General features: G+C 43.0%; 1 protein-coding gene across 4 annotated transcripts in view; it reads right to left on the reverse strand.

The window, feature by feature from the left end:
- The window catches only part of CACNB2 (calcium voltage-gated channel auxiliary subunit beta 2), a 425,961-nt gene that overhangs the window by 12,710 nt on the left and 401,184 nt on the right, over window positions 1-12,067 (reverse strand). For all 4 annotated transcript variants that reach the window (XM_070381891.1, XM_070381887.1, XM_070381888.1 and 1 more), the window contains one exon: window positions 6,231-6,340. In XM_070381891.1, the coding sequence (XP_070237992.1) occupies window positions 6,231-6,340 (110 nt within the window). The remainder of the gene's footprint in view (window positions 1-6,230; window positions 6,341-12,067) is intronic.

Genomic DNA, 12,067 nt, shown 5'->3' on the forward strand with positions numbered 1-12,067 from the left:
TCTTTTATTTGCTTGTATTTTCCTACTTTCAGTATATAGTTTTTGCTATTGTGTGACAGAAAGAGACCCCATGAAGCACAGTTGTGTATAAATGTGTGCAAAGATGTAGCTTATTCTCCTAAATTGACTTGTTCCTAGAAAACTGCTTGGGGTAAAAGCAAACCACAGTTGCAGATAGTATAAAGCTGGGCAGGTTAAAGACACTAAGGTGAATTACTTTATAAAGCAATAGTTAATTATCTGAGTTTATTATTTTTAAAAGTTTGGATTTGGAATTGGCAAATAACTGTATTATAAGAGCCTTTACTATTTTAATTCAAATAGTGTTTTTAGTTCTATAATGTATAGAAGTACATATATGTGTGCACAGCTAATACACATATTTTAACTTATGATGCCTGACCAATATTACAACTGAGAAAAAAAGTGAGAACTTTTTATGAGCCCATATAAAGACATCCATACATGCACAGATGTCCTATACCACTCCGAAAATCTGATGATGTACATAAAGCTGCAAAATTTTCATGGTTTTTTCCTTCATGCCATATGGTGGCATATTAATATAATCAACTCCAAATGCAACATACTGTACTTTTGTTTATGTAATGAAAGTTTTCTAAAAGCTCAAGTATAAAGTAAATTTCTACCTATTATATCTTCAATGTACTGGATCGTTCATCCTTTCTTAAATAATTGCTGCAACTGATCTCATCTATTAAGTTTGAGGTCAGTGTTCTCAAATTTAGTTTTTACTAAATGTATACAAGAAAGAGATGCTTTTAAAATAAACTACCCCCACGTCCTGCATTCAGCCCTACCTGCCCTTGGGCTCAAAGCACTTCCAGGATAATAAATAATGGTTGAAAAAAATTCTTAGGCGTCCTCTCTGGCCCCAAACTTGCCTCTAGCATACAGTCTCCAGCTGTTTCACAAACACTACAACATAGCACTGATTTAATTTGACCTAGATCTTTGAAATGCTAATATTCTTTAAAAAAAAAAAAAAAAAAGCAACATTACAGAGAACCCATTGTGCAGACTGAGAAGAATGTGCTACATAGAAATTGGTTTGTTTTTTACTTTATCTGTTTACTTTCTGGGCTTCCCAGGTGGCGCAGCTGGTAAAGAATCTGCCTGCTAGTACAGGAGATGCGAGAGATGTGGGTTCGATCCCTGGAGTAGGAAATGGCAACCCACTCCAGTATTCTTGCCTGGAAAATTCTATGGATAGAGGAGCCTGGCCAGGGCTACAGTCCATGGGGTCACAGGGACTTGGACATGCCTGAGCACATGCTGGCTATGTACTTACTAGTTACTAAAATTTTAAGTTCTAGGATATATTTCTTCTATCAGATCTAAATTAAGTATATACTTTAATGAGTAAAAGAATTATATAAACTATGCACTGTTTGAAAAATTAGAAATAAAACTACTCATAACAGCAGCCACCATTAACTGATCTGCTACACATGCCACGAACTTCTTCATGTGCTTCTCACAATAATCCTAGTAGGTATCTTGGTAGTATCACCATTTTAGAGATGGGAAATGGATACAAAGACTAAATAATTTCCAGGTTAAAAACAGTACTTTTGCCTGGAAAATTCCATGGACAGAGGAGCCTTGTAAGCCACAGTCCTGGGTTCGATCCTCTGGAGAAGGGAATGGCAACCAACTCCAGGGATGGAACCCAGGGTTATCCAGTAAAAGTGAAGTGAAGTGAAGTCACTAAGTCGTGTCCGACTCTGCAACCCCATGGACTGTGGCTTACAAGGCTCCTCTGTCCATGGAATTTTCCAAGCAAGAGTACTGGAGTGGGTTGCCATTCCCTTCTCCAAAGGATCTTCCCAACCCAGGGATAGAACCCAGGGTTATCCAGTAAGGAGTCTTTAAATAGAAAAATGATGCAATGAGGTGATGTGCAGGTCAGTGGATGAAAATGTGGGGACCAGGGGCTTGCAGGAACCTAAGCCTGCATTTCCGCTGAATTCACGAATTCAGTATTTGCTGTGACTTCATAGACTATGACACCTGTGAATACTGAGAACCCACTGTGCGTTAAGCCCTGTCCTCTCTGGGAAGTTCTAGCTTCGTGTCTAGTTTCCCGCTGGGTATCTGGATGTCCCACAGTATTGCAAGTCCAACATGTGTACAAATGGAGCTCATCCCCCTCCCCAGACCCCTGCCCTCCATGACTTCCTCACCCTGAGACCCTTATCCCCAGAATAATACCATCTTCCTCAAAGCAAATACGCAGGAATCATCCTGGGGTTTTCTCCTTCATGTTCTCCATCCAGTAGAGAAATCCTGACCCTCTCACCTCTGGATTCCCGCCAGTCTTCTCCTTCCCCCTGTCACTAATTTACAGCCTCTCTTATTCTCTAACCTGAATGACGACAAGTCCCCTAGGTGACCTCCTGTCCAAGTCTTTGCCACACCCCAACTCTGCTGAAGGGATACTTCGAAAGGCACCACTTAAAAAAAATTGCAGTATAGTTGCTGTGAAAAGTGAAAGGGAAGTGCAAGTGTCAGTTGCTTAGTCATGTCTGACTCTTTGCAATCTCATGGACTGTAGCCTGCCAGGCTCTTCTGTCCTTGGGATTCTCCAGGCCAGAATACTGGAATGGGTAGCCATTCCCTTCTCCAGGGCATCTTCCCGACCCAGGGATCGAACCCAGGTCTCCTGCATTACAGGCAGATTCTTTACCGTGGGGTTGCAAAGAGATGGGGAACATGAAGGAGAAAACTCTAGGATGATTTCTGCATTATATAAGGTGCATAGATGTACAACAGGGTGATTCAAGATTATATTCCATTTATAGTTATAAAATACTGGCTCTACGGGCTTGCCAGGAAGTCCAGTGACTAAGACTCCATGCTCCCAATGCAGGGGGCCTGGGTTTGATCCCTGGTCGGGGGATCAGATCCCACATGCTACAAGTAAAGATCCTGCATGCCATAACCAAGACTGAAGATCCAGCGTGCCACAGCTAAGACCCAGTGCAGCCCAATAAATGAATATTTGAACGTGAGCTCTGTTCCCCATGTTGTACAGTATATCCTTGTAGCTTATTTTATACCTAATGGTTTGTACCTCAGTCTCCTCCCCTTAGCTTGCCTCTGCCCTCTGTCCTGTTCCCACTGGTAACTGGTCTGTTCTCTGTATCCCATCAACCTGTAGAGGCGCCGGTTTTAGTACTTACCTACTCATCTACAGAACGCACTATTTCTCTCTGAAGCTGCTTCGGCAGAACAACAGAATCCTAATTTCCCTCTCCCCTCCCTCCTGCCTGTTCCTTTTCCCTTCTCCACATTTGCCATCAGAGGTCCTTCTGAAACGCTAGTCACCTTGTGCCACCCCTCTGCTTCCATGCCTCTTCCTATCACATCCGCAGTTAAAGGCCCAAGAGTGCGACCCAGTCAGGCCCTCCACCACCTCTCTGATCTCACACCCTCATCATTCCACTCCAGTCACACCGGCTGTCCTGCTCCCCCTTCAGCCCACTGGACATGCTCCTGCCTCAGGACCTTTGCACCTACTTCCCCTCTGCCTAGAACTTCTCTCTTCTCTCAGGTAGCTGCCAGGATAAAGAATTCATAACACAAATGATTCTGCTAAAAGCTTACCTCCTCGGAGAGGCCTCTCCCAACTTCCTCATAAAATCACGCCCTCGTCCTCAGCCTACTCTCCACCTGTCGGCCTGTGTCTTTTTCCAGGACTCATCAACCACTGACACCAGGTGTTAACTGTCTGCAGCCACATCTAGTAGCTTCTGTCCATATTTTCCCTGTGAAACGTGAGCGAGACATGTATGTCCTTCACATGTATGTCCTCATGCTCACCCCACTCGTTTCACGGGGAAGATACAGACAAGCCCTCAACACAGGGGGCCCGGGTTCAATCCCTGGTCCAAGAACAAGATCCTGTGTGCTGCACTAAGAATTTCCAAGCTGCTGCTAAAAGATTTTGCATGCCACAATGAAGACTGAAGATTCCTCATGCCATAACTAAGACCCAGCGCAGCCAAGTAAACAAATATTAAAAAAAACCTAATAGTAAGTTACATGTGTAACAGCCATTAATGCCAAATAGATGGAATAGTTGCCAAAGCCATTTCATTTGATCAAATTAGTACTTGACAATAAACAGGATTCGAACACAAACCTGCAGATGTGTTAACTAAAATCTCCAAATTGTTTTTACAAATGAAACAAAAATGTTGACACTGATATAATTACTGATATAATCCAAGTATGAAGGGAGTTGGGGTTATAGCCATCGTTTATGGAAGTTGCACTATGTTTAACCTTTCCAGTAATTCCACAAGGTAGCTAGTATCATCTCTTTCTCTCTCTCTCTTTTTGGGTTTAGATGAAGAAATGGCACCATATCCAAGTCTGTGAGTCCTTGTCCTTTGAAATAAAAGACTTTTTTGCTTTAGTTTCCCAGGCCTCCCTGAGTCTCAAAAAGCTGACTTAAGAGTTAATGATTGGGCAAAAAGTGGGCAGAAGCCCTAAATAAACATTTCTCCAAGGAAGACATAAAGATGGCCAAGAGGCACATGAAAAGATGCTCAACATGAGTCATTTTGAGACTAATGCAAATCAAAACTAAAATGAAATATCAACTCACACCAGTCAAAACGGCTATCATCAAAAAACCCACAAACAATAAATGCTGTAGAGGGTGTGGAGAGAAGGGAACCCTCCTACACTGTTGGTGGGAATGTAAATTGGTGCAGCCACTATGGAGAACAGCAAGGAGGTTCCTTTAAAAACTAATAGAGCTACCATATGACCCTGCAGTCCCGTTTCTGGACACATATGCGGAGATAAAGATAGTCCAAAAGAATACATGCACCTCAGTATTCATTGCAGCACTGCTTACAACAGCCAAGACATGGAAGCAACCTAAATGTCCATCCGCAGGGGAATGGATAAAGAAAATGTGGTACATATATACAATGGAATATTACTCAGCCATTAAAAAGAATGAAATAATGTCATTTGTAGCAACATGGATAGACGTAGAGATTGTCATACTGAGTGAAGTAAGTCAGAGAAGGAGAAATATTGTATGACATCCCTTATATGTGGAATCTTAAATGATACATACAAACTTATTTACAAAAAAGACTCACAGACTTAAGAGAACAAATTTACCAGGTACCAGGGGGAAGGATCGGGAGAAGGGATAGTTAGGGAGTTTGGGATCGACATGTACACACTGCTGTATTTAAAATGGAAAGCCAACAAGGTCCTACTGTATAGCATGGGGAACTCTGCTCAGTTTAATGTGGCAGCCTCGATGGAAGGGGAGTTTGGGAAAGAATGGATACATGTATATTTACGGCTGAGTTCCTTTGCTTTACACCTGAAACTATCACAACATTGTTTTTTAAAAAAAGTTAATGATTGAGAAATGTGAAAATGTAGAAGCAAAGAATAGCTGTTGGGCTGGGAAACTAGTAATGATTTAGACTATAAAGCAGCCACATAGCAGAAACAACAAACTCCCAGTTCTTGAAAGATATAAAGGCTGGATACACATTCCTAAATTGTTTTTACAGGAAGCAGACCCCCACCAGATGAAAACTGCTGACCGTAAGAACAGAGAAGCTAGACTGATTGAAACCAGAAGGTTGATGATGCTTGAGACGTCATCTTGATGCCAACCAATCCTAGAACTGTGCACGAGCTGATCTTCTCCCCTGCAGCCCCTTCCCTGAAGCCATCAGGGAGTTCAGAGCATTTGAACATGGGCTGCCTGTTCTCCTTGTTTGGCAGCTGCAACAAATGCTGCACTTTCCTTCACCACAACCCTGCATCAGTAGACTGGCTTCACTGCATGCAGGTGAGCAGAGCCAAGTCTGATTCAGTAACAGAAACTGAGCCTTAAAGATATTAATGACTTTGCTTGTGACAACACTGTTGTCAAAGTGAGGAGTTTATTTAGAGTCTATGGACACCAAAGCTCATGTTCGTGAAAACAGACACCATCCAAAACATTCATGCTGACAGCCTGTGGAATTTTTAACTCAAAAACTTTCCAAACAAATCCTTCATACCATGAAATCACTAAGACAGTAGCAGTGGCTACTGGTGACACCTGTCTGTTTTGCCTATGCACTCTGACACACGGAATTATCATCTAGTCAGATCTGCTCACTGGTGGCCTCAGCAAAAAAGGTTTAAATGGCTTCAGCTCATTGGTGACGGACACTTACCTAAGCTTGACCTCGTGTTGGATCTTTCTATTATTGCATGCTTACTGGGATTGTTTAAGACAGAGCGTTTGGCCAGTGAGATGTCGGCGGTGACCCTTGTGATGGAAATCCTGTTGGCGAAAAAGCAACAGAAGATCTGAGGTTAACCACTGAATAAAAGGGGACAGAAATGCATACTCCAAACTCATCCAAGTATGATACATGAAGTGAAGTGTGAAAGTTACTCAGTTGTGTGTGTCCGACTCTTTGCAACTTCATGGACTATACAGTCCATGGAATTATCCAAGCCAGAATACTGGAGCAGGTAGCGTTTCCATTCTCCAGGGGATATTCCCAACCCAGGGATCGAACCCAGGTCTCCCACACTGTGGGTGGATTCTTTTACTAGCTGAGCCACAATATAGACCATATTTTCAACAAAGAAATGTTAGGGCACTTAATCATTCATTTTTCTCTTTAAACTTTTTATTTATTTTCTGTTGGGGTATAGCTGATCATTCATTTTAATTCTGTACCTACCTAACTCAGCATGTATCAGTTGCTTACCAAGTGCCAGGCATGCCCTCAGCATTATCTCATTACCCGGATTAACTCATTAAATCATTCTAAAAACTTCAGTGGAGAGGATATTCTCCCACTTTTGTTGATGCAAAAAAAAAAAAAAAAAATGAGCCATGGGTAGATTGTTTATCTAAGGCTATACTGTTCCTAAAAGTGATGAAGCTGCAATTTGAACCCAGAACTCCAGAGAGCCTATATTCTTAGCCCTTGTGCTGTAATCCCTCCTGTAAGTATGGTGCTGTGATCGGCCTGAGGAATAAATAAGAACAAGACAAACAAGATCTTCTCTAAGAGAGCCGAGCAGCAGAGATGGGTCGTAAATAAGAAATTAATACAGTAGTACAGGTTAAGAGGACTGTTCTGAAGAAGACCCAGAGGGTGTTGTGACAATCATGAGTCAAGGAGTGGGGAGTCATTTCAAATAGGGTAGACATGGGGACAACAAAATTGGGAGCTGGGCAGAGTAAATGACTTAGGCTGGAGACTGGGCTGAACGAACAAGCCAGCAGCAGGGAAAATGTGGAGTAAAACGGCTCATCAGGCCTCTGAAGAAGAAGGTGAAGGGGGCACGAAAAATAAGAGATTTCGTTAAAAGTCTGTTCCACAGTTCGACCCCTCCACCTCCCCTTTATTACATCAAGCCATGAGGTGGCCGTCCTTTTCCTGTGTGGTATAAGACCACTGACTGGTCTAGTCTCTCCAGGAAGTAAAACAGGGCATCTGACAAGGGGGTGCTACAGAGAGCAGGGACAGAGAGAAGAAAAGGAGTCGAAATGTTGAGCCCCCAGTCCTCTTCCTCATCCTAGAATTTTGGTAGCCAAGGGTATATCCCCTAGGTGTCAGAATGGAAGATTCTTCTCAGGGGGAATCTGACCAACAAATAGAAAAGACCCAAAGAATAGGCTTTGGGGGTTTCCCATGGAGACTGCCCAGTGGGGCTGTCCTACAGGGAACACTGTATCTTACGAGCACAGAATCTCCAGTTGATTATTTGATGTTCTGTTATTATACTTGAGCACACCAGTCATCCCTGGGCATCTCAGGAGAACTCCTCACATGAGAGACCAAGACAAACAGAAAAACCACCTATGACTAATGCCCAAAGCTGAATGCTAAGACATGATTATACCTACGAAACTAGAACAAAATTCTATTTAAAGACTCAGACTAAGAAAGCATTTTTGGAGATTAAAAATATAACAGTAGAAATGAAAATTCAAAAGAGGGGCTGGAAGACCAAGTTAAGGAGATCTTCTAAAGAGTAAAACTGAAAAGACAAAGAGATGGAAAATAGGAGAATAAAGGCATAAAAACTAGAGAATTACCCAGGAAGTTCAACTTCCAATAAGAGCTCCAGGAAAAAGAGAACAAGGAAAACACAAGAGAGGAAAGTTAAAAAAAAAATAGAATTAAGAGTCTGATTTTCCAAATGGAAAGGGGGAGCCCAGCAGAAAGGTTGAAACTTCCACATCAAGACATGTTCTTGTAAATGTCATGACACTAGGCACAAAGAAAAGCCTAAAAGCTTCCAGAGGAAAAGGTGGCTCCCCTACAAAGGGTCAGGAATGGAAATGCTTGCTCTTCTCAACAGCAGCAACAGTTGACACAACACTATAGATCAACCACACTTCAATAAAAAATATTAAGATTGGAACCCCCCCCCCAAAAAAAAAACCCCAAAACACATAACAATGGAGACAGAAGGCAATCGAGCAAAAATCCTTACAAATTCTGGGCGGGGGACAGGGAATTATTCCAATCAGAATCCCATAACCATTTTAACCATTTATCAGTTAAATAAGAGGGCTGATTAAAGGCATTTTAAAAGACATTCAGGGTCTCAAAAGTTTTAATGTCCTCTTTCTAAAGAAACTGTCAGAGGATATTGTTGACAAAAATGATGGAGGTGAATCTTGAGAGATCAGCTGATCTAGGGAAAAGGGGTTCACACCCCCAAAAAGGTGGTGATAGGCATAATGAGCAGAGCTGTCTCATAGTGACATATATGCACTCAACACAGAGACAAACCACCCAGGCCGGGGCAGGACAGGACATTCCTGGAGAGAGGTTCGGGAAGACACAGCCGAAGGACACCTGGATGTGTACGAATCTATTGTGAGGAACTTGAAACAACCAGGGAAAGAGCATGGGGCTGGACTGGCACCAACTATATAGAAAATTAAGCATGTGTGAAAAGCAAAATTATTCATCTCATAGATGCCACAAAGAAAACACATCAGAAAAAGTAATGCGAATATATGACATGGCTCATTGAAATCTTATTTACACGGTCACAATGGATCCAAAATATAGAACCAGCCAAAATTATGATGTACCTGTTGGGAGAGTGAAGGATGAGATGGATGCAGGTGTGTAGATGTGAGAGACACAAACAGGAGGAATATGCATGAGGCAGCTAAATAGTCTTCATCGGAGGAAGTCCAGAGAGAATGCCTATCGGTGAATGAAGCATGTGATGTAGAGGCAAGGACTGAAAACTGAAAGAGTTAAAAGTGGTTGCCTCTGGAGAGCAGGACATTCGGTAAAGTGTGGAAAAGGAATTACTGGCTTTTGCAAAATAAAACTCTGTTGATTTATATACTGTAACCTTTACTGTGTACAGTTTCCTGAATTTGGACCAATTCATAAAGTCCTGTCTCCACCATCACATTCATGACATGGAACAGTTCCATTAGCTTCCTGACCCCACCCCTGTCAATCACGGGCTGTTTTCTATCCCTATGGTTTTGCCTTTTCCAGAACATCGCTGTAGCCTCTTGAGCTGAGCTTCTTTCACTCTGCATAAGGGATCTGAGATTCACTCATGATGTTGTATCAATAGTTTATTCCTTTACATTGTGGAGTAGGACACCTATGTACAAAAATTAAGTGCATTTGATTAAGTTTGTTGTATAAAGAGGACAATTTTACTTTACATGGAAAAAGCGATAACCAGAAAAGCAATATTAAACCCACTAATATTAAACAGTTTCATTTTGACTTCCCAAGGCATTCACAAGTTGAGTTCAGATGACAGGTGTTCAGCAATTGTTTAAAAATGTCTTTATTTATTTGGGGGTTGGGGTGGTAGAGTAGAGTGATGTAACGATATTCCTTTCAGCACCTGCATGGCATGGAGGGTATCGGTCATTCCACACAGACTTATGAGGTGCCTACTAGGTGGAAATCTTCATTCAGAGCACTGTTATGGAACTCAGATTCTTGTGGGGTGGAGGGAGGCAGGGATATAGACAAAGTCTGATGTCAGGTGGCATTAAATGCCATCAAAAAAGCAGTGCAGGACAAAGGAATGAAGTTGGGTCATTTGTAGAGATGTTGATGGACCTAGAGTCTGTCATACAAAGTGAAGGAAGTCAGAAAGAGGAAAAACAAATATTGTATATTAAAGCATGTATGTGGAATATAGAAAAAAGTACAGATGAACCTAGTTCCAGGGCAGGAACAGAGACGCAAACGTAGAGAACGGATGTGCGGACACAGGGGGAATGGGAGGGTGGGATGAACTGGGAGATGAGGTTTGACATAAATACACCATGTGGAAAATAGAAAGCTAGTGGGAGCTGCTGTATAGCACAAGGAGCTCAGCTCAGCGCTCTGTGATAACCTGGAGGGGTCGGGTGGGGTAGGCTCAAAAGGGAGGGGCGCACGCACACACGCGCACACACACACACACACGCACACACACACAGACAGCTGATTCATGCTATTGTACAGCAGAAACTAACAGAACATTGTAAAGCAAGTATCCTCCAATAAAAAAATTATGCATGACAATAAGGACATATGGGGATACTGTGGGTAGGGTTTTGTATGCAGAGAAGGAGTCAGGACCTGAAGTGCTGGGCATTAAACCAGGACCCCTGAGTGGGACCCAAGGCCTGCCGAGGACCAGGATCTAAAGAGCCCTGGACACTCACTGGGAGACAGGCTGCCCCCTGAGAGAGACGCCCTGGGGATACAGTGGTGACAAGACACACAAAACTAGGCCGGAAGCCCCTCACAGTCAGCCTGGGGGGATTCAGCCAGGGGACAGGATTTTCTTTAATGATCCAACTTCCTTTCTGCCGCACAGGCTTTGTTTTATCCGCATATGGTATTACTTGGCTGGGCTTCCACTGCCCTGCTTGTGTGGTTTGCTCTATAGGCTGCAGGCGGAGAGCTACTGTCCCGTTGCAACTCCTTAAGTGATGCTTCTGGAATCGTCACTGCTTGAGGTTCCACCAAAAAACAGACCCTGAAAATCCTAAAGGCAAAAGCCTGGGGACAATTCAGTGTAGAGGAGTGGTCCTCAACACTTGCAGTGTATCAAAGCTGCCTGAGAAGACTTTACAGTTAAATCAAGTCCCATCCTAGACATTGGGCTTCACTTAATCACAGGTGGGATACAAGTCCATGACTTTTTTTTAATTAAAAAAATTTTTTTGGCCATGCCACATGGGTTGCAGGATCCTAGCTCCCTGACCAGAGATGGAATCCTTGTGCCCTGCGGTGGAAGTGCAGAGTTCTAGCACTGAACCACCAAAAAGTGAAAGTGTGAAAGATTCAGTTGCTCAGTCGTGTCTGACTCTTTGTGACCCCATGGACTGTAGCCCGCAGGCTCCTCTGTCCATGGAATTCTCCAGGCAAGAATACTGGAGTGGGTAGCCGTTCCCTTCTCCAGGAGATCTTCCCTACCCAGGCATTGAACCTGGGTCTCCTGCATTGCAGGTGGATTCTTTACTGTCTGAGCCACTAGGGAACTGCCAGGACATCTCCTAAGTTTGCTACATTTTAAAACCTCTGCTGGTTTTAAATCGGCAGCCAGGGTAGACAACCACAGGTTCAGAAGAACCTGCCACACATCTAAGTACGTTTTCCACACGACAAAGTGATGTCATGTTTCCCAGCACTGATTTCCAGTAAGACTCCTTAGCACAGGGTTCACCACGGACCCCTCCCTACAGAATTCAGTACACATGCCAAACGCTTCTGTGACAAGACCTGACATTTTCAGAATCGCTGGAGAGGACAATTGAATTCATCACTGATGGTGGCTTTTTTTTCTTGCCCCCAATTTCCTTGTTAATTTACCTGTCATTGTCCTACTAAGTGAACAGGAAGATTGCTTTGTTCACGGGGTGACACGGTTGTTTAGGGTGGATCTGACTGAAATGGGCTTGTCCAGTGCACATAAGAGAAAGGACAATGACTCATCATCTCTTCTCTGACATGACACACTTAAGGCTATTTTAGCAATGAAGGTCTTGATTCTGACA

Source organism: Bos mutus, chromosome 13 (assembly GCF_027580195.1).
Source record: "Bos mutus isolate GX-2022 chromosome 13, NWIPB_WYAK_1.1, whole genome shotgun sequence".
Taxonomy (NCBI): domain Eukaryota; kingdom Metazoa; phylum Chordata; class Mammalia; order Artiodactyla; family Bovidae; genus Bos; species Bos mutus.